Here is a 22004-nt window from a genome sequence, read left to right on the forward strand (position 1 = left end):
CACCTAGAGACGCAGGTTTACACGAAGAAATTTGTGCATCATACGGGTTAAGTTTGATGATATGGCAGTAAATATAAGCAGTGTCGTGAAACACGGGAAAGCCGGGTTTAAATTTAGTTCAGCCTGCGATGAGTAGGTTTCTTCCACTTCGTTCTAGATCGTGCTAGATTGATAACTTCAATCTTTCTTTTCCGTAGCATCTTACTGAACATCCATCACACGGTCGATAACAACAGCGATGGCATCATCCTCCGAATACGGTTCACAGCGGCTGGATTCAGTGCCAATAATGAGCGGTTGATTGCTGTCGATCACAGGTATGCATATAAACAAATGCATTTGTTATGGGCTGTTTATTAATAACATATTTATACATCGACAGGGAGAATGTTTTCGTTTTTGATTTAATTGGTCAAAAATATTGGCTACTATTGGAGAAGCTTAAAAAAATAACCGTGATTGAAGGACTTTCTGGTGGTAATTTGGTAGCGTGTGCCAATAAGGAGGGAATGGTATACGTCGTAGACATAGGTAGTTCAGTTGCATGGTAACGGGTTTCACTTGTTTCCTAATGCCTACTCTTTTTTATCTTTTTAGACGAAAAACAACCCACGGTGAAAATAAAAGCACTTCCGGCAAGCGTCCTAGGTCTCACACAATCCCCTGACCCTGTTCCATTCAATCCACATTTGAAGCCTCAAAAATGTGACAATATGACCAACTCTCGGTATTTGCTAGTAAACGGTCAGCAATGTGCCAAAGTGTATCAAGCTGATGGGTTTACGGAAGTTTCTAGCCTGAACTACGGGTTTACGTCGCATAGTGCGGTGCAGCTGAAAGAGTGGCACTGGTTCTCCGGGCCAAACGGACCATCCCTAATTAGTTACAGTGCCAGCGGTATTATCAAAGCGTACCGGATTAACTTCACACTTATCAAAGAACTGAACGTGACTCGCCTTATCGGGCTTTACCTTAAGAATACTTCAGCACAAATGATCGAATTTGAGCCTACGGTTAATGCTGCTGGTGGTGATGTATCTGCTGCCCGCGTATCAGATGCAGATAAAATGGGTCGTGTGATAAAACGTATTACGGAGGATTCCCCTAATGGATTCATAAAGGCGGCACAAGTTTCCGCAGACGGCCGTTACTATGCGCTACTGTGCAGCAACAATTCGTTGGCTTTTTTGGCTCTCGAATCATGGCTCGTATGCCGCGTGGTTGCATTTTCCAATTTGTTTATCACGCGGTATGCATTCCTTCCGATCGCATCGAGTAGTACCACCGGCTCCCTCCAAAGGCCCTATCCTTTGGTATCGATTGCACTCGTTGCACAAACCGTTGATAATGATTTAGTGCTGCTGAATTTCGGCCAATGCAACCGTAAACACCCACCCACACTGTTCCCCCTGGCCATGCGCAATCGAGCGCTCCGGTCAGGAAAGAGTAAATGCTATAAATTTTGTCCAGCTCCCAACGGGCGAATGCTTGCGAATGTGCTTACGAGTGGCGAGGTATTGCTGCACAATTTAGACGCTTATTTGCAGTCGAACACTGCTAGCCCAGCGGTCAGTGTGGGTATACTTCCGGGCACGGGAAAACTGGCCCCAGGTGTTACCGGCCGATCGCATCCAAATTACTACGGCAAAAATTTACTTATCGGCTCAGCAACGTCGTCGTCCTCGTCGGTAACACTTTCGGGTACAGGCGGTGGAAACCGGCAAAAAGTTAAAATTGAACGTCAAATGGATGCCATCCATTCGGAGGTAAGCAGGTGAAAATGGACCCCCATACTATGGCCCTTTCAGTTTATTCCGTGTTTTTTGCGTATAATTAATTGCATCCTCTAATTATGTTTCGAGAAGTATGGTTGCGCTAATTGTTTTCGTTCCCTATTGCCTGGCTTCCTGGCCTCGCTAGCTAAAATATCCGGACAAAGTTGGGAAGATAAACTAGAACTCCTTTTTTAAATTCAATTTTGTATCCGTTCTCTCCATTAGATAGCAAAAACGTTACCGAAGGAACGGCTTCTTCCGATCGTGAAGGAATATGGCGAATATCCGGCAAAACACCGGCCAACCATCTGGCGCACTCTACTGGAGCTGCCATCCGATGCAGAAAGCTTCGGTGCGCTATTGCAACGGGGCCACCATCCATGCGTCGCTAGTCTCGACGAACGACGGTTCCCTTCGCAGGATTCGCGCACGGTTCGTAATGTGAAAAAAATCGTATCCTGTCTGGCCCACTGGTGCCCCGTGTTTGGGCTTATCGATTACCTGCCATACTTTGTATTCCCGTTCGTGCGCCAGCATCCCAACGATGCCCTTGTGGCTTTCGAAACCGTCGCCACGGTTCTGCTGAATCAATGTCAGCTGTGGTTCGAGTTCGCCCCGTTGGAACCGTGGAACTACTTGGCGATGGTCGAAAATGTGCTGGCCGAGTTCGAACCCCGGCTGATGAGTTTCTACCGCAGCCACAGTATTGCATCCCGGGCCTATACGTTGCCCCTGATGGAGACGGCCTTCTCCCGGTGCTTCTTGGCCGACCGATGGGCCTGCCTGTGGGATCATGTGCTCTCGAACGAACCGTACTTTCCGGTGTTCCTAATTGCGGCCTACAACGCCGTCCATCGTGGTGCTCTCATGGGCACTTGCAGCGGCACGGGGACCGGAACGCCATCGATGAATGAGGAATCCATCACCAACTTCTTCCATCAATCGTCTTCGGTTGACGTGCGACGCGTTGTACGGCGTGCGTACGATCTAATGGAACGCTGCCCCGATGCCATCCATCCGAGGAATTACTTTAAATCATTCGTCCCTCTCAGCGGTGAGCGGAGGATGCTTGAGGAAAGCGATGGCCCTAGCCGAGCTCCCTACCCTTGCGCGGCGATGCAGAGAGAAACGCTCATCGACAGTGGAACTTCTGGGCGTACGGTTTACCACAGTGCAGGTAATAATGCTATCGATTTCACACGACCGAGACGCGAGACTCCCTCATCCGAGGGTGGAACATCGATGGACGTGTATTGGCCTTCGTCCAGCGCGACCGAGGGATACGTGAACTTTTGCAACTTCCCGAAAACTCTCACCGATGTCCGGTGTACCGAGACGAATGCGCTACAGGCGGAGCATCGGCGGCTGGAGGTGAAAATCATCGAACTGGAAAAGCTCGAACACTCTCTCAAGGATCGTATGGTGAATAATCTGATTCGGCAGGAGCACGAGCAGCGCGTCAAGAGTAAGTTAACGGATAATTGCAACACTGGAGGGTCGAAGTTTCTTGTACTCGTTCATATGAGTTCCAGTATTTCTTTTTTGTGTGGCGTTATGGGAAAGTCGAATCAATCTGCAGGCACAGATTGAATGTGACATAGCGGGCAGAAAATAGATCGTTGGCAATCCTCTTATGATGTGTCACTTGTCCTTTTTAGTATCCATCAACGGGCCAATCAGCGGTTCACTCAGTCTGTTTGCTAGCGGTAAAGTGCTCTTGTATCGCCAGGCCGCTGGCTACTTTTTAATGGTATTAAATTGGGGTTGGCGAAGTACTTTTTAAAATGGAACCACCTAATGTGACTCCCGTATGCGCGATGGCATGAAATAAGAGGCTTATTGAGAGTGTGTTTGGCTATGGCGTCATGCATTTCACTCTGTGCTCTAAAAAAGTTGGTTGCACTTTTGTTTATTCTAGTTTTTGTAACATGAGAAACAGCGATCATTTCGAAGCTTTATTTTTTTCATACACCGTTGAGGTTTTATAACATGTTTAAAATTGTTTACGTATTTTAGATAGTTAGATAGTAGTAGTAGAAATACTTAGTTTAGAACACCAGTGTTGGGCATGACCTTTAATTTTGTTACTTTCTAATGAATATTCACTTGAAATTTAAAATCTCTTGTGAAATACATACAGTTATTAAACATACCACAAGGATAAAAGATGCATAAAAAACCTTTTTTCCTCCCACCAACCACCCGCAGAAGTGGAGCAAAACTTTGAGGAGGCCATCAGCCGGGAGGAAGAACGGATCGAAATGCAACGGAAATTATTGCTGCTGCACCGGAAGCAGCTTCGCGAGCGGGAGAGTGAACTATCGTTCGATCTACACAATGCCAATCTTATCAACGATGCCACGGTTCGTGAACGTGAGCTAGAAGGTTTGCTAAAGAAGCTCCAGCGGGAGGTAAGTAAAGATAGAAGAAATTGTTGAATATGACAGAGTGTTTGTAGGTCCTAAGGAGTATTGTGAACGAATGCGTGGTTGGGTACGGTTTTAAAATTGAATTTTCATTCATTTCCTTTCGGTGCGCTTCGTTCGGGTTGATCGCCGTTTTTTCGATTCCGGTTGCATTTCGTTCGCTGAACCCTGTTCTGTTTTGGCTATCGCAATCTTCGTTCTGTTTGTGCTGACTCTAAATGACTCCAGCGACAACGCGAGGAGACGGATTTGCTGTTCGCTGAGGAGGACATCAAGTTGAAGGAGCTGGAATTGCTGGCTCGCTACCGGAGCGAAACGGTGCCGCCGCCGGCATTGGGGAGTGCGACTTCCGACGGGTATCGTCGATCGGACCACCCACGCTACCAGCAGGCACTGGAGCAGCTGGCTGTGCAGAAACAGAAGCTCTACGACGAAATCGATCGGGTAAGGGATCGTATCGAGGCGCCTACTTTGTTAGGGTGTTTCATATTGTTTGCTTATTAGTTTCCGAAACCTGATCGTTATAAGACAGTGTTGTCAATTTTTGTTCGAAAGAAGAATAAAACTACGGTTTCTTTGGCGTTGTTTTAGACATATTCTTCCCTAGGGATGCCCACTGGAAGCAATGAGTATACATACCGTACGGTAACGGAGCTCCGGAAAGTGGCATCGGTGGCCAGCAACGAACGATATCCATCGAAGGTGCGCAATCATCCAGTCAAGCTGCAACAAACTGCGGAATCACGTCCAATACACGCCGTTACCAGTCAGGTCAAGGTGTGTAAGCTACGCTCGGCACTATGAGGTGTTCGATCAAGATTTTTTTTATTTCTCATTCTGACTCTAGCTCTACAAAGATGCGATCCAGCATATGGAAGAACAAGTGAAGGTTTTGCAACGATTGAAAAATGATTCTGTAAGGACAAAATGAAAATGACTTTCTAACTTAACCATCTAAATGTTAAACCATCGATAATATATTTTTCGTATTGATAATAAAAACAAAAACTGTTTCATTCGGTTCTTTTATTATTATAGATTGAAACAAACTTTTCTAATAAAAAACGTTTTATTGGATAGCTTTATCCGGTGAAGGATTGTTCCACCCACTAGCTCATCCCGAGACGTTAACGATATCCAGTTCCAGATGATGTGATCATTGGGCTTCTTCCAGCCTGTAACTCACATGATACCAAGAAACGAACACTGGGTGCACGGAAAACAATGAAAAATGCAATGTAATTCCAGCCAATGGCTCACTGTCTGACTGCAAGTATTATGTTACTCATATTTCATCGTTTTCCCGCTTGCTGGTGGCAGATCCTTCGCCCATACGGATAAGCTCACAAGAGAGTGGCGAAGGTGGCCTGAGAAAACGGAATCTGGAACCGGTTGGACAAAGCATGTGCTGCGAATGAGGTTGCGCAGTGAATGTATCATCCAACAATAGAGATTTATTGCACGCCGAGTTCGAATGGTCCATGATCTGGTCCATATTCCCGTCGTTGCGCTTTCGGTGTTACTGGTGCAGTCAGACGATTGGTTTGACTTTTACTCCCGGAACCCGAGATAGTGTGTGTTTTTCCTTGTACTTTTTCCCCAATCCATTTTTTCCCATCACGCTGGTCAATGGATGTACCGAAGGTGACATTTACCATTACGACTATGCGGAGCAGCCATTTTATAGCTTCAGCAGGAGTTTCAGTGACTTTCCTACGATATTTTTCCTTCAGTTTTTCTTTCCTTCTTTGAAAGTCAAACTGTGTTTTCCTCCCATCTTTTTCTGTCTTCGTGCGGTGGTTTTCAGAAATAAATCCTTGCACACGATTTGCTCACAACGGGGTGGTAAATGGTTGAAATATTTGCATCACATTTCAGCTGATGATTTATACCTTGCACGTGGATGAAGAAACTGGCCCAAGCTGTCCGTAATGTTCGTAGAATTTGTCATCAAAAAAACCCCTTGCATCTATTCGAACATTGCTGCCTAGGAGATAATGGGATGGTGGTAGCTGGCAGCTGATGCCTGCTTTATGTTTTTGCTGTAGATATTTTTTCGTTAGGATGAAAATTGTTGCAATAGCCACGTATTTTACCATGCTGTTTCTGTAGCCATTTATCACACGAAGGTGTGCTCTTTTTCGAGATTCATTCACCAGTTGTCATCAACCGGAGAGCAGCGAGTTTAGTTTCCTCTTCCGGCGTAGTATACCCGTGTCCCTAGGAGCGATTGTAAACATTGAAAAAGTGGTTGCTATAGCTACCATTATTACCATAGCAACCGTACCATGCAGATGGACACTAGAAACGAAGCGTGATGGAAAAAGAGCCTGCGTAATATGTTGTTTTTTTCTGCTCTGTGTTGTTTTATGCATCACCCGGGCATCCGGTTGGTGACATCGCCCATTTTCAACACCTTCCTCCCATGTTCTCACGGTGCTGGTTACGTGCTAACAGATGCTGCTTGTGAATTTCCCATTTGAACTTCAATCACGTAATTTAATATCGTTAGAGCCACGCAGTTCTATCGTGCCATACCTGCTGATGGGAATGATTCTGTTTGGTTGGATTTGTACGGATGAAAGCTCTGCGGGGATGCTATTCTGTTTGGTGTAATAACATTGTTTTTCTCCTTCTCTTCGCTTCTGGTTGACAATGTAACAATATGTTTCGGGATGTGGTTGAGTCAACGGGATGCAAAAAAGTTCTATATTGAGATGCAAGAAAATTACACAATTCCTGCCGTTTGGGATTAATCTATTGATCAATTCTTTTCAATTTAGTCTCTCTTTTTTCCATGCAATGACCAGCAAATGATTTTACTTTCATACTCTCACACTCGGGGTGAAGTTTTGTTTAATATAGAGGAATGAAAAATTTGACACTAAATGTTGAATTAATTTAAATCAAACGCATTACATAAATTAGATCGTTTGAGTACCAAAATTTGTAATATTTCATAACAAAATTGTCAATAACGACATTCAAATTACAATTATTTAACCTAACTTCAAAACATATGTTTAATGATGACCGTATCACGAAACATATCTGCGGAAAATATTGCGATGAATCAGTGAAACACAGCCACTATAAGATTAGATTATAAAACCGTTCCCTCCAGAACGTTGTGGACAGTGGTGAAATGAAAGTGTTCTGTTCACATGTGGGACTAAAAATTCATTGCTACTCAAACAAACTGATTAATGCAATAAAAGCTATGCATAATGAATGAAGCATATCACCTGGGTGAGCTTGTTCGAGAAAATCCGTTCCCTCAAGGAGTTCTTCATCATTTGCAATTCCGTGTGTTCGCCCTCGGGAGAGTCTAATACCAGGCATAGCGTCTGTCACTTTGGTCGTTTCCGGTTTCAAAACCGCTGGACTTCCGATAAAATGATCCTGTCCAGTGATAAGCGGATTGCCAATCAGAAAGACAGCGCCATGCATACGAAACACCCAGCCTGATGACAATGCAAATGGCCGTAAGCTGCTTAGTTCCCGCCGACCTTGGAGGGTTGTGGTTTCAAGGATTGTTGTTGTCGGATATTTTTCAGGAATCAACTGGTTTCTTGTTTTGTTTGTCAAAAGTAAGCCTAATTTTATTTTTCAATTCATCACTTCCAATTGAACCTAGATTTCATCCATCACCATTGTGTAGATTTCGTTTTGCCAAATCGAATCTTTTCCTGAATCAAGCCCAATTCTCTTTGAATGTTTGCCGGTTTACGACTAAATTCAAGCCAAACACGGACACAAAGTGTTTGGCTCTACTCGCGATGCAAAATATTAGCATTAATGGTGGCACAGTTTGCACCAAACGGCAAAATATTATGCAAATCGTGGCCACCAATAGCTTGAATGGGTTGAAAGTTCTCTCTCTGGAGGAAACTATGGAAGCGTTACGCTCGTTGTCCTATCAGTGGCTAGTGCAGGCGTCCGTTGAATGAAGAAGAACCCGAACTCGAAGCCCAAAGTGGCAGGCATGTGAACCGGAGGCGAGCGAAATTGTAAGCGCTAATCACTGCCACATTATCGTAAAATTTATAGCAGTATTTTGTAATAAAATAATCGATTTATATGCAAAACACGAACAGCTCAATGTCGATGTTGTCGACGCCCGTTTCAAGGAAAATGGTTTTCGTTCCCGTGGGAAGGAAGCCACTGGTTCGTAATGGAAAACAACATGTACACAAAAGGGACAAATATTGGCAGTGCAATCCTTTCCTCCCCAAAGGATGGGATGCATTTCACCTCGTGCTTGTGTTGTTGTCGTTAGATAGGAAAAAGCCGAAGATGGAGCGGGTTTGCATCCACCACGAAGGAATGATGCTGAAACGTTTCGTAAGCAAGATGAGCTGGTCTGGGATCAACACCGGTATGGTAATGTGGCGTTTTTCAAGATATTCGTATGTACCCAATTCCGTTCTGTAAAACATAACGAATGGAAATAGGAACAAACACAGCAATTAGAAGGAAAGAGAGTAGAGTCCTTTTGGATGGAAAATGTACCGTTGACAAAATACTTGACAAATTAAATTATTTATTTGACCTAATGACCTAATTTGGTCATTCGTCTTCTTATTTGGAGTAAAGATAATCTTTGGTCCTGGTTACTTAATAATGCGCAACTAGACTTATTTGGACTACGTACTTGGATGATGAATCAGTGTTTTCAGTCACTTAGTCTCAAGAGAGATCCGAACCCGATTTTTCTATCACATGAAAAAACCATCAATCTTTCCTTGTAGCACATTCGTTGTGCAACACATTTCGCCAATCTACAAACTAACGTATTAAGGGCGTCAAAAAAGCTCGCAAAGTCATAAGCCAACAAAATTGACAGTGAATGCTTTTAATGAACCTCAAGAAGACGATGCAACTTTTGCTTCACAGTTTGAACACGATGCATGCACTGCAATTACCGTACCGGTCACTAACGACCTCAGTGCGAGGATGTTTGGAGCGGTTTACGACATTTCAAATCCTCGGCACGTTTGAAACTTTTAAACCACTTCAATAAACAGCTCCTTTGCCCCATTGCTTTGAATATTACTAATTGAGCGAGCATTGAGTAAAGCTTACCTGACGTTGCGCTTTTTTTTATTGCAGTCCTACATCACGACATCCGAAAGGTGCTTCTAGCTTATGAGCGAGGAATTTATTTTTTATGGTTTACCCTTTGCACTTGGCGAATAAGTTTGCCTTGACCGATCGAGACTCGACCGGATGCCATCCCGCCGAATGCTGGCGAAATGTGCCCATGCTCGTGGGTCGTGTGGTTTGAAGTTTGCCTAATTATGTGCGATTTACTCTCAAACTTGTCGGCCAATTAATCACGATGTTGAAGGTGGTTGTAGCAAGGATAAAAAAATGTTTGCCATCCACCCGTTCCTTGTTCGAGCTACGGAAATTTCGGACACAGTTTGCAACATGTAACTTTTCTTCCCTTTGAGCATGGATAGTAGAGAAAAAACGAAATGGCCATGCTAGGTGGAAAAAAAGTTGTAAGAAAAATACACCATAAATCACAAGTTTGGGCCACGCTAGTCCGTGGGCTACCGACTAGTTAGCGGATAGTTCAGTCACCCTAGCTATTTGTGCCGAAAGAAAATAAAACGAAAAACCTCAGCAATGGAGCAGTGAAAGAGGGAAATTTGCCGAAATTTCAAACCCGCCTCGTCCTGTAGTCCCTAGGAGCTGGTATGGCATGCGCTTCGTTCGGTGGTATTTTCGGGTGTATTCAGCTGGCGTTTAATTATGAGTGATAAAATCCCAACGGTGGCGGTAATGGTTGCTACATTTTTAGTTTTTCTCCTACATCCTTCCGTGAAGTTTGCTCGCTGCTTGAGTACGGCTGCACCAGCACGACTTTTATTTACTTTTTTCTCCAAAACCATGTTTTTGTGGCGGGTGGAAAAAATCAGAGGATGACTTTTTCAAACCAAATCTCAGATGGTATGATATAAAATCACAGTATAAGACTTATATATGCGCAATGTGGTGTGAAATAGCTATTTTCAAATGATTTGTGGTATAATGATTTTATTTAATTTCCTCCCTTCACAAAAATACTAACCGTAATGGAGGCGCCCAGTACTTTACGCCAAGTGAAAAGGATACGTAAATTAAAAATTCGATCTTACATACTGTTAAGTTTAATTAGAAAAGCCCGACAAGAAAACCCGGCATCGAGACCGCTTTGTATCTTCTTTCTGTGTAACGGAAAAAAAGTTTATCTGCACTTTTAGCTTACGGTTTAAAATTGTTTGCATGAATCGTTTTGCTACTGAGTCACATTTTATGCCACGCGTTTCAAGTTACAAGGGTTTTTTTTCTACTATGGAAAAAACTGAGCACTTTTAACAACATATTAGCTAACCAAGGGTGTGAGATTCGACTCGTTGGCTCCTTTGTAACTATAAGTGCCATTTTAAGTACTTGAGCCAGTCAAAAACCATACTTACGGACTTCTGTACTACTTCCATTACGACAGGGATTATGACTTATTTCGTGGAAGACCGGCTGAAAATGGCGCACCGAGTGTGAGTGTACCTGTAAATTACCTACACAGGAGTGTCTGATGGTAAAAAACTTGGAAATAGTCAGACCATAAAAGTACCAAAAACCAATTAACTCCATTTGAAAATCCTTTTCTTCCTTCCAGGCATAACTTGTGTGACAGTTGAAAGTTATCTCTATCGAGGGTTTCTTGAGACCGAAAAAAGAATAGCACTAATTGGTAGCATTTTAATCTTATCTGTTTTAGCTGGCTTCTCGTTGATTGCAGGCTATGTAGAAGAATATGCTTCTCTGGCTTCTTTTACAGTGTTCCACATGAAGTGGCAAAATGTTTTAATGTTTTAAGCTCATGACATTGTAATAGACAGTCACTGCAATGAACAAAGTTATATAATAAATTTTTATATAACTCTTGTGTCATCAACGATCAAAAAGATCAACGTATAGATACCAAAACAATACAAATAAATTATAAAAAGATAAATAACTTGACGCATCCTGAAAAAATAATACAACCAGTACACTGACAATTGACTGGAATGTGCGTTACGCTTGCCGTCAGATCAAAGATGTCTCAATCGAACGAAATAGTCCTAAGCCATCGTCACCAATGCAACAAATAGAAATCCAATGTTTGCTGTCTTTCCGCTTGTCTGTTTTAGTAATCCAGGATGAGCCAATCAAATTCTAGCGTCGATTTTCCTTTCATCGTGCTACTGGGACCACCGGTCCCGGGTGTTGCCTGGATGATGAAGGTTTGGGTTGGAATTTTCAGTATGTAGGCGTTTTCGGTTCTACCCGGAGCAGATGGCGTGCGTCGGATTCGGTTTAATATCATCTTCCCACGGGATGAACATTGCCGAAAATGCAAAATAAATCGTGTTAGAACAGGGATAAAATAAACAGGGATTGATTTAGGCGTTGGCGCCGTGAGGTTATTGTGTTTGATGTTCAGGGTGTTGTAATATAGTTGCCTTCGTTTAAATGCGTTCCGTAAGATTACTTGGGGATTCCGCAGGCTGCAAAAACAAAAGGACAGGTTGTCAAACATGTTTTTTAATGAAGTGTGGTATGCAGGGTTCATTCTTAATTGTCTTTTTTGGGTTCAGGTTTAATTAGTTTCCCTGGCGTACTGCTTCATTTCAATGCAAAAAAAAGAAATCTTAATTCATTTTATTGAAATTTTTAATACATCATTATTAGCTAATTTCAAAGATCAAAGAAAGTTCATGCTGTACTGTTGCGCGAGGTTTAATTTAAAAGCAGTCTGATGATCCGTAAGTTATGTCTATTTAATACTGAAACATTGCTTAACATTATTTTTGATCAGCGTGGATGATAAAATATCTGCGTTGATGAGCATGAGTTTGTCAAACCGTCTTTTCTTTTTCCCTCCATGTTTATTATAGATTATCGTTTGAATGTATTTCTTAATTGTTTTTGCACATTTTGCACATTGTTCTATCCGGCGTATCCTTGCTCACATGCCAGCAGTACTGTTGGCACATCTTATAAAGCATACACGTGTTTACTTACCGCTTACAACCATTGACTTTCCCGAACCGCCCGAGCTACCAGATCACTTTCCTTCCTTCCTGTGCCCTTTTGTTCGCCTGCAGCCGATATGCAAATGGTTTTTGCGCTTGTAAACAAGCTTGTTTGAAGGCACGCCATCGCAAGTTCTTTGTTGCGCGGTTGGTTGTGTACGGGCGCGGGCGGTAGAAGTTAAATTGAATGTGTTTATCCATGGCAAGTTCCGCACGATACGTTTGCATATTGTTTTTTGGCACGGACGCACCCAAGGTACCATATTCATCCCTTGGTTGAGCCAGAGTTTGGTTGATCCGGTTAAGATGGATAGCTCCAGCGGGATGGCGAAGCCGTTATGAGCATAAGTAAACATTTGCTTAAGCAAAGCTAGTTTTCTCGGAACATTTTCAAGCTTCGCGCGTGTTAAAGTCGAAAAGTCTCTATGGAAAATTTTCAGAAAGCTGGAGTTGTTGGAAAAACAAGTCTTCATTGGTAAATTTTGGTTGGAGCAATTAAAAAATACAATGGATCTTACGTAAACAGATCCTTGGTTCAACGGTCGTGCGTGTTTTAGGGGGTTTTTGCTGCTCTAAAGCTTGCATGCTCTAGTTCAGATTTAATTAATTTCTGTTTTCAAAAATCAATATTTACTCAACCAAACCTAACCGATGGTGATGATGATAATTAAGCTTCACATGAGTGGCAATAAAGTGGGTGCTAAAACGGGGAGGTGTGAGTTTAATTATCTCATTTATAATGGGAACGAGAAGCTATCACATGCCTCGAGACTCGGGAAATGGTCTTTTCAGTTACGGTGCATGGTACCTTTTAGAAAGTTCTCTAGCAAATCCTGTTTATAAATCTACTTTGAGCTGCTATTTCCGAACACTCATTTTCCACTATTTCCGAACACCCGCCTCGAAGCATGTAAAAGACGTCGCTTCCGTTCGATGGTAGATCCACGAGGATGAACAAACATTCCAGCTCTTGGAACTAGCCATTTCTCGAAGCTTTGCTAGAAGTCGTTGTTGTGACGATCCAATTCAATTGCTGGTGAAAGGGGAACGGGAACCTGAACTTCGAGCAATTGGGTAAATTTGTAGGAGGAAATATATATGCCATTTCGATTGGCAATATTGATGCTGAGTAAAGCTACCGGATTAGCGCTTGGCAGGGAAAACAATGTTGCTTTTTCTTTCTCATTTTCTGTTGTAACGGGAAATGTGCGTTACTTTGTCGCGTATTGGAAATTGGTTTTTCGCGAGGGTGAACTTGCCATTTTGAAATTAAATAATGTTAAAAAACATTAAATAACATTAAAGTCTCATGCAACGGGGTGTCGAAGGTGCTTTACGAAAACAAGTTTCAAATAAGGCGTTGTAATTTAATGCATTCTGTTCATGTTCATCTATACATTTCAATGCAAAAACACCTCAGCTCGACACGTGCTATGTGTTTGAGTAGGCACTAGGGTAATCTCTAATATAGAGCCATTTATTTTCCTCTCACTTCGTTCGCCCTCACTTAGCGATATATCTCACTACATCGACTGGGAATAGAGTAAACTAGTGAAATATAAATGAACCATACCCAGGCGAGGTTTCCATTTCATGAACCCTTTTTCTACTCGTACTACGATTGATTGATTTAACTTTGATGGTTCCATCCATTGAGTCGATTGTGCGACAGCTGGGCGCTCCGGTGCGTCAGTGCAACTCCAACGGGGAAATATCTTAATAAAAGCGTGTATTGGAAGCGAGGCCCACTCTCCAAGACAAAGTGCATTTTCCAACCGTTCCGTTTCATTATACTGCAATCAATTCCGTCACTTACTATTGGACCACCGTGGAGAAAGCGGCTCGCTACGCAGCTGAGAAGTCGTCGACGAGCTTCGAGACGATTGATCATTGCATTCTTCTTCGTGGCCATCGTTGTCCCTACTGGGGTTTTCCCACCCGTCGCAGGAGCTGATTGGATAATGGAAAATTTCTCATGCAACTTGTCGGCTGTTCCAAGTTTTCCATCATGTAAAAGCGGATAATGTATCGTCTCAGCCAAACGTTGGGTATTTTGAAATGCCTGTTCGCTGGATGCACCGCTGGGAATGGGCACATTCTGGGTTGTTCGATGCAGCACGCGGGAAAAGGATTCCTCAGGATTCGATGCATTTCTACGCAAGGCGTCCTCTGAATCTTCCGCTTCGCTTCCCAGTCTCCATCCCCAGAACTATCTGTTGGCCTTCGGATGTTTTCCGTCGTTTATTTTCCTTCGCTCAGCTTGCTTCTACCGGATCGCTCCTTACCGTCAGTCGAGCAGGGACCTTCGGAAACAATGGTGAAACTTATCTTCTCGTCCGCACAACACGACTGGGAAAACGAGATTTACTGTCTGAGATTAATCCAAAAGGAAATTCAATTTCTTTCCCAGCAACCCGGACGAAGAAGATGCAAGCGATGGGAAGAGCTCAGTTCGTGTGCTCTCAACCCATCCTTCGTCAGATTTTCTCCCCCCTGTTGGTTCAGGGTGGGTGGGAATTCCGTGAGAAATTTTACCGATTGTGCACAGCTGGTGCGTGTGACGGGGAATCGGGATTCCAGCCCTCGGACCCGACACGTACGAAACATGGCACCCAGGAAGCCGGAAGCCGGAAGCCGGAAGACGTTCGTTTCGATGCGTTTTTCTTTCGAAACATTTTGTTGGACCTCGTGGGCCAATAATGGAAGGCTCCCTTGGGAGCTGAAAGCTCCCAACCATGTCCATGTATGTTGTCCATGCTTTGGATATCCATTTGTATCACTGTCGTATCTATTTTCTTTATTGTTTCTTCGTTCCTTCTCTCTAACAGCTCACGCACGATTGAACACGCGCGAGACAGCGATTGATTCTGGTCTGAAAAATACCCTCTTCCGATCGCGTTATATGATTTCACCAGCCAATTTACTTCCCGAAAGCCGATGGAAAGTAGATTTCAACAACATTGTTACAATGACAGAGAGTGGAGCAATTTAAAAAATTACGTAATTTTTTAATGAAATAAAAAGTAATATCACCACATTACATGTTCTTAATGTTGAATGTCACATTCCCAATGTCCCAAAAAGACATTCCTATTGTTCTATTGTCACATACCGTAACCTATCGGACTGCATCGATTTTTTCGTTATTTTTAAGACTATTTTGTAATTCGATCACAGTATTCCGCCCGTTTTTCCCTGTTGGAATTCACTGAATGGCTTGATTGGCAGGGCCGTAGCTAATTTCATTTGAGGTTATTCGAACGTTATAGAAATAACAAAGATATAAAAACAAACCTGCAAGCGAGCGTATCAGCGAGCACGAAATGGAACATTTTGACAGTCAGCTTATCGAGTTAGTGGATGGATTAAAAATTGATTGCAGAGTTGTACAGGCTTGATGGCATAACGGATGAGGTAAAAGTGAGCTAGCTGCCCCTTGCAATCCGGTCCACATTTTAACTAATCCATTTAACCTGGTTCAGAATACTATTGCTATGTAAAATACGGACGTGTGCAGTCATGTCGCATTTTTTCTTCGTAACATCCTACACTTTTTTCCATGGATGTAACATTTCCTCACAGGGCATGTTTTTTTCTCTAGAACCTTTCAAACAAACACCAACACATTCAAGCAACATTAAAAAATAATTTAAATGTGATCAATTAATGGATCGTGTGAGGACGATAACGAGCAATTAAACAAATTTGTTCCATTCCCACTGGGAACTGATTGACTGTTAATAAAGTGATTTATTTTCATTAAAGTCACAAATGCTGATAATTTATTCACATAGCCCTGCTGAAAAGGGCTAATACACGTGTGTATCTGAATGTGTGGGTGAGTACGGGCTTCCCAGAAGTACCATGCAATTCATGCGTAATATGGACCCGATTTCCGATGTACCAACTTTGCGACTCTAGTAATATCCTTTAATGCAGCTTATTTTACTAACAGCTCGAAAAAGGATTTTTTTATTAGCGTCGAGTGGCGCATAACCTTTGAGTTGGGGTTTACTTCCCATCGTACGTGTCTTTCTACCCTGAGCGTATGTTAATTGTATCCCCAAGGATATGATTGATGCACTTTCATTCTGGATTTACACAGTGCACGTCAGTTTTCCCTGCAAGGACCTCCATTCGGTGACCCTTTTCTCTTTCCCGTAATGAGGGTGATTGAATAAATTTAAGTTCCAGCCATCCGGTCAGTTGACGGTGACTGTCCCTTTTATGACCCCATCAGGTCATCTATATTCCGGTCGATGGCACTGCGGAATGCGGAAATGGTCCCCTCAATCCCATTTCGGTCTGTAAACGGGTGGATACGCAATTCCTTGGTACTCACGTAGAAACCGCAACAAAGTTAAAGTAATATTTGTCCCGTGAAAACAATTTACGACCTAACTTTGCCACCCTCGGTTCTGTGTGGAGGAATGGGCTATGCATGTTTTTCTATAGAACAAAGGAAAGGCGGTTGTCATCCAAAGGGTGACCTATAAACGCAACTCAGCCAGACAAAATCGGTTCGCCACTGGATGATTATTGAAGGTACTGGAAGAAGGATAAAAAAAAACACCCTACCAAAACATGGAAAAAGTTCCCCGGAACCGGGAAAGTGGTTACATAAATCGGCCCCAGATGGTCGGGTTATCGAACGTTTGCACCACCCTAGCCTCTTCCGGTCCCGATCCTATTCATAATCTTATCCCGAACGGTTCAATTCCGCTTCGATTTAAACGGTGGCGCATTGTGCTTTTCTTCCGTGTCCCGTTCATGTTCGCTGGACCGGAAGATACGGGCCTCGACCTGGAACCGGAAAAGCAAGTTTAATCGCTCCCCGGAACGTTGATCGTCGGAGGGGGTCAACTCTTTTAGTTTAAAAACTATCGGGAAAACTTACACCGGGCACCCACACACCGAAGATGATGATCCGTTGACCCGGTGGCAGAGCAAAGAAAGTGGCTTTCTACATGCGTGCGTACGTGTGCGTGTGTGTTTGTCAGTGAGAAAGTTTTAGTTCACACTCTGTTGCACCGAACAGAGGTCATTTTGCTATTGGCCTTTCCGGGTTGGCTTCGGGCCAACGCTAAACGATACCGGCACCCGGTCTCGGATGTGATAGTAGTAACTTTACTACGACAGCAGTTTCCTGTTTTTATCACCGACACTCACTCACATACACGTGCACACACATATGTTTGCGAAACTTACTAATAGACGCTGCATTGATCCTATGTTTAGTCACAATGGAATTTCCAAAGTGAGTTTAATCATAGCTAGGAAAAAAAACAAGGTATGCAACATTTACCATCAAAGTTTGTTCATAATGCTATTTTAGTTGGTACAATAAACAATCTGTTATAATTAATTTGGTATTGCTTAGTGCATTTATATCGAAAACTCTTCAACTTCTCTAACAAATAACGCAGATATGTATAGATAATACAAGCAGAAATTATAAAATCAAAACTCTTTGCAAGTGATACCATAAGTGGATGTAAACATTTTAAACCACTAAACGTCACGATGTTTCGTAAATCTATTGAGTGGTGGGAGCTTTAGAAAATTGTGTTCGTCCAGCCGTGTAATGATGGGAAATCGGTGCGGAAAATCCAGTAGCGATTAGTTGATTGTTTTACTGATCACAAATCGAATGTTCAATGAAGCTGAACTCTATTTTCTCCCCAATTCACCATTAGTTAGCATTTTCCATTTGACCCACTCCATTGTGCTCCTTTCGTTGATCCCTTTTCCATGTTTTAGACGGATCGAATAGAATTGCATTCGGTTTCGGGAATGGAAAGAAATGATGAAGAGAATGGACAGAGGGATATGATAAAGTCTACCCATCAGTTTCCATTACTCATCGAGTAACGGCGAAAGTATTTGAATTACTCAGTAATTAAGTACGGTAAACATTTGCTGCTACAATAGTACGTTTTGAGAGTTATTTTACGAAGCTGCATCGAAATTAGTTTCCAATCATTTGCAGCACATGTCCAGGTCGATGCAAGTTATTTTGTTCTCTTTTTCAGAGTTGATTAGATTGGAGATTACTTCGTTCGATGATTGGCATTGAATGACGTAAAGTTAGAAAATAAGTTTTCAGCAGCAACGTTCAATCGACACGAGGTTTGTTTGGAATTGTTGTGTCCGGACCCGGGAACATCCACCATTCCTCTTGTTATTCTTCGATCGATATTGACTATGTGTCAAGTTTTTCGATGAGAAAATCGTTCATCGGTAAACCAACGTCCAGGCTGTTCTGGAAAACCAACATCCAGGCTGTTGCCTATTTGTTATGTTGTGCTGCACGATATTGTTAACGACTATCATTTGGTGGTTTTTCTGTATTTCAACTACGGAGACAATAGCATGAGGTACAAATCTATGCAGCAAACATGTTATTTCTTAATATGATAAGCATTGACCAAAAACCGTGCGAGTAACTCAACTAAAAAGAATCAAAGTTATAAAATCGTGAGCTCCTATTTGTTTTTTACGTAGTCGAAACAAATTTTCTCACCCTGGAATGAGCAAAAACCAACAACAGAAAGCAAGTAGCGTCTGTTGTATGCGTGCGGAAAACAATTACACATTCAGCAAACGGAATTCAATTTGCACCCAAAATGTGATCGTTAAGGACAAAAATTGGTTCGGTTTCGTTTTCCGGTCTGGCCTGCTGAAATATAAAAGGACATTTGCTCCGTCTCAGCTTGCACAGGTTTTCTGGCTACGCTCAGTATCCAGGTCGAGCACGTGGGCTTGTGAAAGAGGTCCTTTTTTGTTTGCTACATCTCATGTCGTTGCCGCGACTCGTTACATCGTTGCAATTTTCCGGCGTTCGGAAAGGATTTCTGTAGGCTTCGGAGGGTTCTAAACGACCGAAGCCAACTGCCTCCAAGGTGCAATAATGCAAAGCCTTGCTGGCCCGTGACGGAGGCGGAAACACTTTGCTGTAATAGCCGGATGAGCCAGGCTAGGGCCGACGAATAGGTCGGTTGTGCACTGGTTGATGGACGTTCCCTTTGGTGGTTGCCTGCCTTACCTGTGCGAAATTCAAAATGGTACCCTTGGAGCTTGTAGGATATTTGTTGACACACTGGACGATGGAAGCTTCCCAGTGCAAAACACTATTTTTCAGGCGCTTTTGTAATATTGGATTCCTTTCTATTCCACAGTTTCATCAGCTGGTTCCGTCGTTGGAGCTTCCACGTTCCCATTGGAATAACCCGAACGGTCCCGGATGTTACCGGGAAACTGCATGGATCGCCATTGGTTCGGCCAGCAGCTCTCCAACTTCATTAGCAATAAATCACTGTCAACAGTTTGGGCGCGAGTGAGAGTCGGTCGGAAGCCAACCACTGATGAAATTTCGTGCTTTTCCAAAAATCTACAAACGAACTCGGGGGATATGCGTAATGAGAAAACTGCTTTTTACTGGGTGGTCGTTTGTGACCCAAGGTGAAGTTTCCCATCGTAACAGCTCGAGGGATCTGGTGGATCGTGATTGAAATACAATCTACGAATCAATTGTGTGGGTTACGGATGAATGCCTACTCTGATGGGCTTTCTGCTAGAAGTGGAAACTTAAGATGCAACTTAAGTTAGTTGGATAACATTTTTGGGATTTTTCTTATGAGAGTAGGATGAAACAACTAGGGTAAGTGCACCCATAGTGGAGCTAGTACCAATAGTGGTTGTAGTGGAATAAAATCCTAGCTCTACGCCGATATATATACAATGGAGTTATTTGTTCTTCTATGAAATGTTCTTTGATCTTCTGCGGAGTGTTAAAAAGATGAACCATCTCATTCCGTAATATAGAAGCTCCAAAATTCATATTTTCTAAACAGGTTGTCCCAACATGCTGCATTCCTTAAGAATTTATAACGAATATCATGTTTTCCTTAAGGCTAGAAATCACTACAAAATCATTAAAACCATATGATTTCGCTACTCACGTACTCCAATATAACTAATTTACACGAAATAAGTGCATTTTACCTTAATTTTATTATATTTTCATAGTTTTTACCATAGTGCCACTATAGGCACAAAAACCCAAGTTGTTCCTATAGTAGCCATAGATTTTTTCACAAGTATATTTTACTTTTATTCCGGTTTTGGCCAATATAGGTACCTATCGCGAAAGCAGTCGGTAAAATTTACCAACCCGTTTGATTATATCGACCGATAAATTTATCTACTCAAATTGGTATCGCGAATGTATTCAACTGAGCAGTCGGTAAAATTATAACAACCCATAAAAATACCTATCGAGTAGTTTCGCCGTCTGTCAAATTACCATGGAAACCTAGAGTTTGTTTACTTTTAACAACGTTACAATTAGTGCGACTTCTATCGTATCGAGAAGCATTTTTGTTCGTGAAGCATCCAAAACATTAGAATGATAAATTCATTATTCTTTTTAAATGATGCGGAGAATGAAGAGGAGATAAATCTAGCAGCATACCGTAGGCCAGTGATGTCAAACTCGTTTCACCTTGCGGGCCGCATTTTCTCCCAAAATAGGCTCGCGGGCCAAACCATATAATTGATTGGAGTGATGAAAATATGTTGTTATCAATGTGGTTTTATCTTAATAGTTTTACATTTTCACATTTTTTCATATTATATTACTTCTTATAAAATTTACCAATTTTGAGTAAAAGAGAGGGTTTGTTGCTCAATCGTTTTCCAAATTTTAACGAATTCAAATCAAGTTTATTGAAATATATGTTGCAGTTCAACACTATTGTGTATTTTGGTAAAGATTTTAGAAAAGTAAAGGTATATAATTACAATAGCTAACTTATTGCTCCGCATTTGTTATCTTCTTTCTTTCGATGTAATGTTTCAAAGGGGTCGCGGGCCGCACCCAATGTTCTTGCGGGCCGCATGTGGCCCGCGGGCCGCATGTTTGACACCCCTGCCGTAGGCGATTGAAGAAGCATTTTGATCCGCTTGAATTATCGGATAAAACGTAAGCGTATTGGCTCAACAATCGTTGCCACTGTTTTAACATGTTCCTTTTTCATCTTCATTAACAATTACCGAGTTCCGAAGAGGCTGTTTGAAGAAATCCTTGACAAAGTGGAACTAGCATAAGCATAAACGTGGGTTATCGGCGAAAGAAAAATTGAGAACAAAACTGCGATTTTTTGCACAAGGGTCGTACCAACAAGGTGTTGGTAACGATTTTACTATGGCAATTGCCCAAACTACTTTTTCTGAAACGCTAGATCAAACTCTAGCCGCGTTGGAACGTATTTCATAACCATGGATATGACTGCCGACGAAAAAGCAGACGCCAGGAGATTTTTTATATAAAATTACCTGTCCTTGTGTAGTGATGTACACCGATGGAACTCACATCAGAATTGTCGCACTTTACGACATCTCAATTCAATATTTGAATAGAAAAGGGGTTTACAGTTTAAACGCTTTAATGGTAAATATTAAATTTAACACTTCTTTATAAAATGCTTATTGATAATGATCTTCTAGATATGTGACCACAGGCAAATGATCCTATTTGTAGATAATACAATACAAGCCAAATATCTTCATACTTAGAAGAAAAATGAAACAGTGGTGACCGAACGATGAAGCTGTTGGGTTAGTCTATTTACATATGACATTCTTGTACCCAATATTTATGATTTTTTTTATTGTTGTTTAGGGGACTCTGCTTATCCTTTAAAACCATGGATGATTAAGCAACGAATATTTCT

The 22004-nt window shown here is 42.2% G+C and overlaps 1 protein-coding gene and 1 pseudogene across 1 annotated transcript; both read left to right on the top strand.

Moving 5' to 3' along the window:
• The first annotated feature begins 30 nt into the window (after positions 1 to 30).
• Positions 31 to 19610, top strand: LOC131294625 (TBC1 domain family member 31). The gene is made up of 11 exons (XM_058322671.1): positions 31 to 132; positions 198 to 317; positions 383 to 531; positions 628 to 1766; positions 2001 to 2829; positions 2872 to 3240; positions 3984 to 4186; positions 4430 to 4645; positions 4793 to 4978; positions 5049 to 5117; positions 19449 to 19610. The coding sequence occupies exons 1-11, from the start codon at positions 62 to 64 to the stop codon at positions 19608 to 19610; spliced, it is 3513 nt and encodes a 1170-aa protein (XP_058178654.1). The 5' UTR covers positions 31 to 61.
• A 1067-nt stretch (positions 19611 to 20677) lies between these two features.
• On the top strand, positions 20678 to 21751 carry LOC131294626 (putative nuclease HARBI1; annotated as a pseudogene).
• The last annotated feature ends 253 nt before the right edge of the window (positions 21752 to 22004 follow it).

This window comes from Anopheles ziemanni, chromosome 2 (assembly GCF_943734765.1).
Source record: "Anopheles ziemanni chromosome 2, idAnoZiCoDA_A2_x.2, whole genome shotgun sequence".
In the NCBI taxonomy this organism is placed as follows: domain Eukaryota; kingdom Metazoa; phylum Arthropoda; class Insecta; order Diptera; family Culicidae; genus Anopheles; species Anopheles ziemanni.

Bases quoted from the DNA above. Each gene is read 5' to 3' on its own strand.
- LOC131294625 (XM_058322671.1), top strand. From the start codon at position 62: ATGGCAGTAAATATAAGCAGTGTCGTGAAACACGGGAAAGCCGGGTTT. The intron at 133-197 runs GTAGGTTTCTTC...TCTTTTCCGTAG, and splicing joins TTTAGTTCAGCCTGCGATGA to CATCTTACTGAACATCCATC. The intron at 3,241-3,983 runs GTAAGTTAACGG...AACCACCCGCAG, and splicing joins GCACGAGCAGCGCGTCAAGA to AAGTGGAGCAAAACTTTGAG.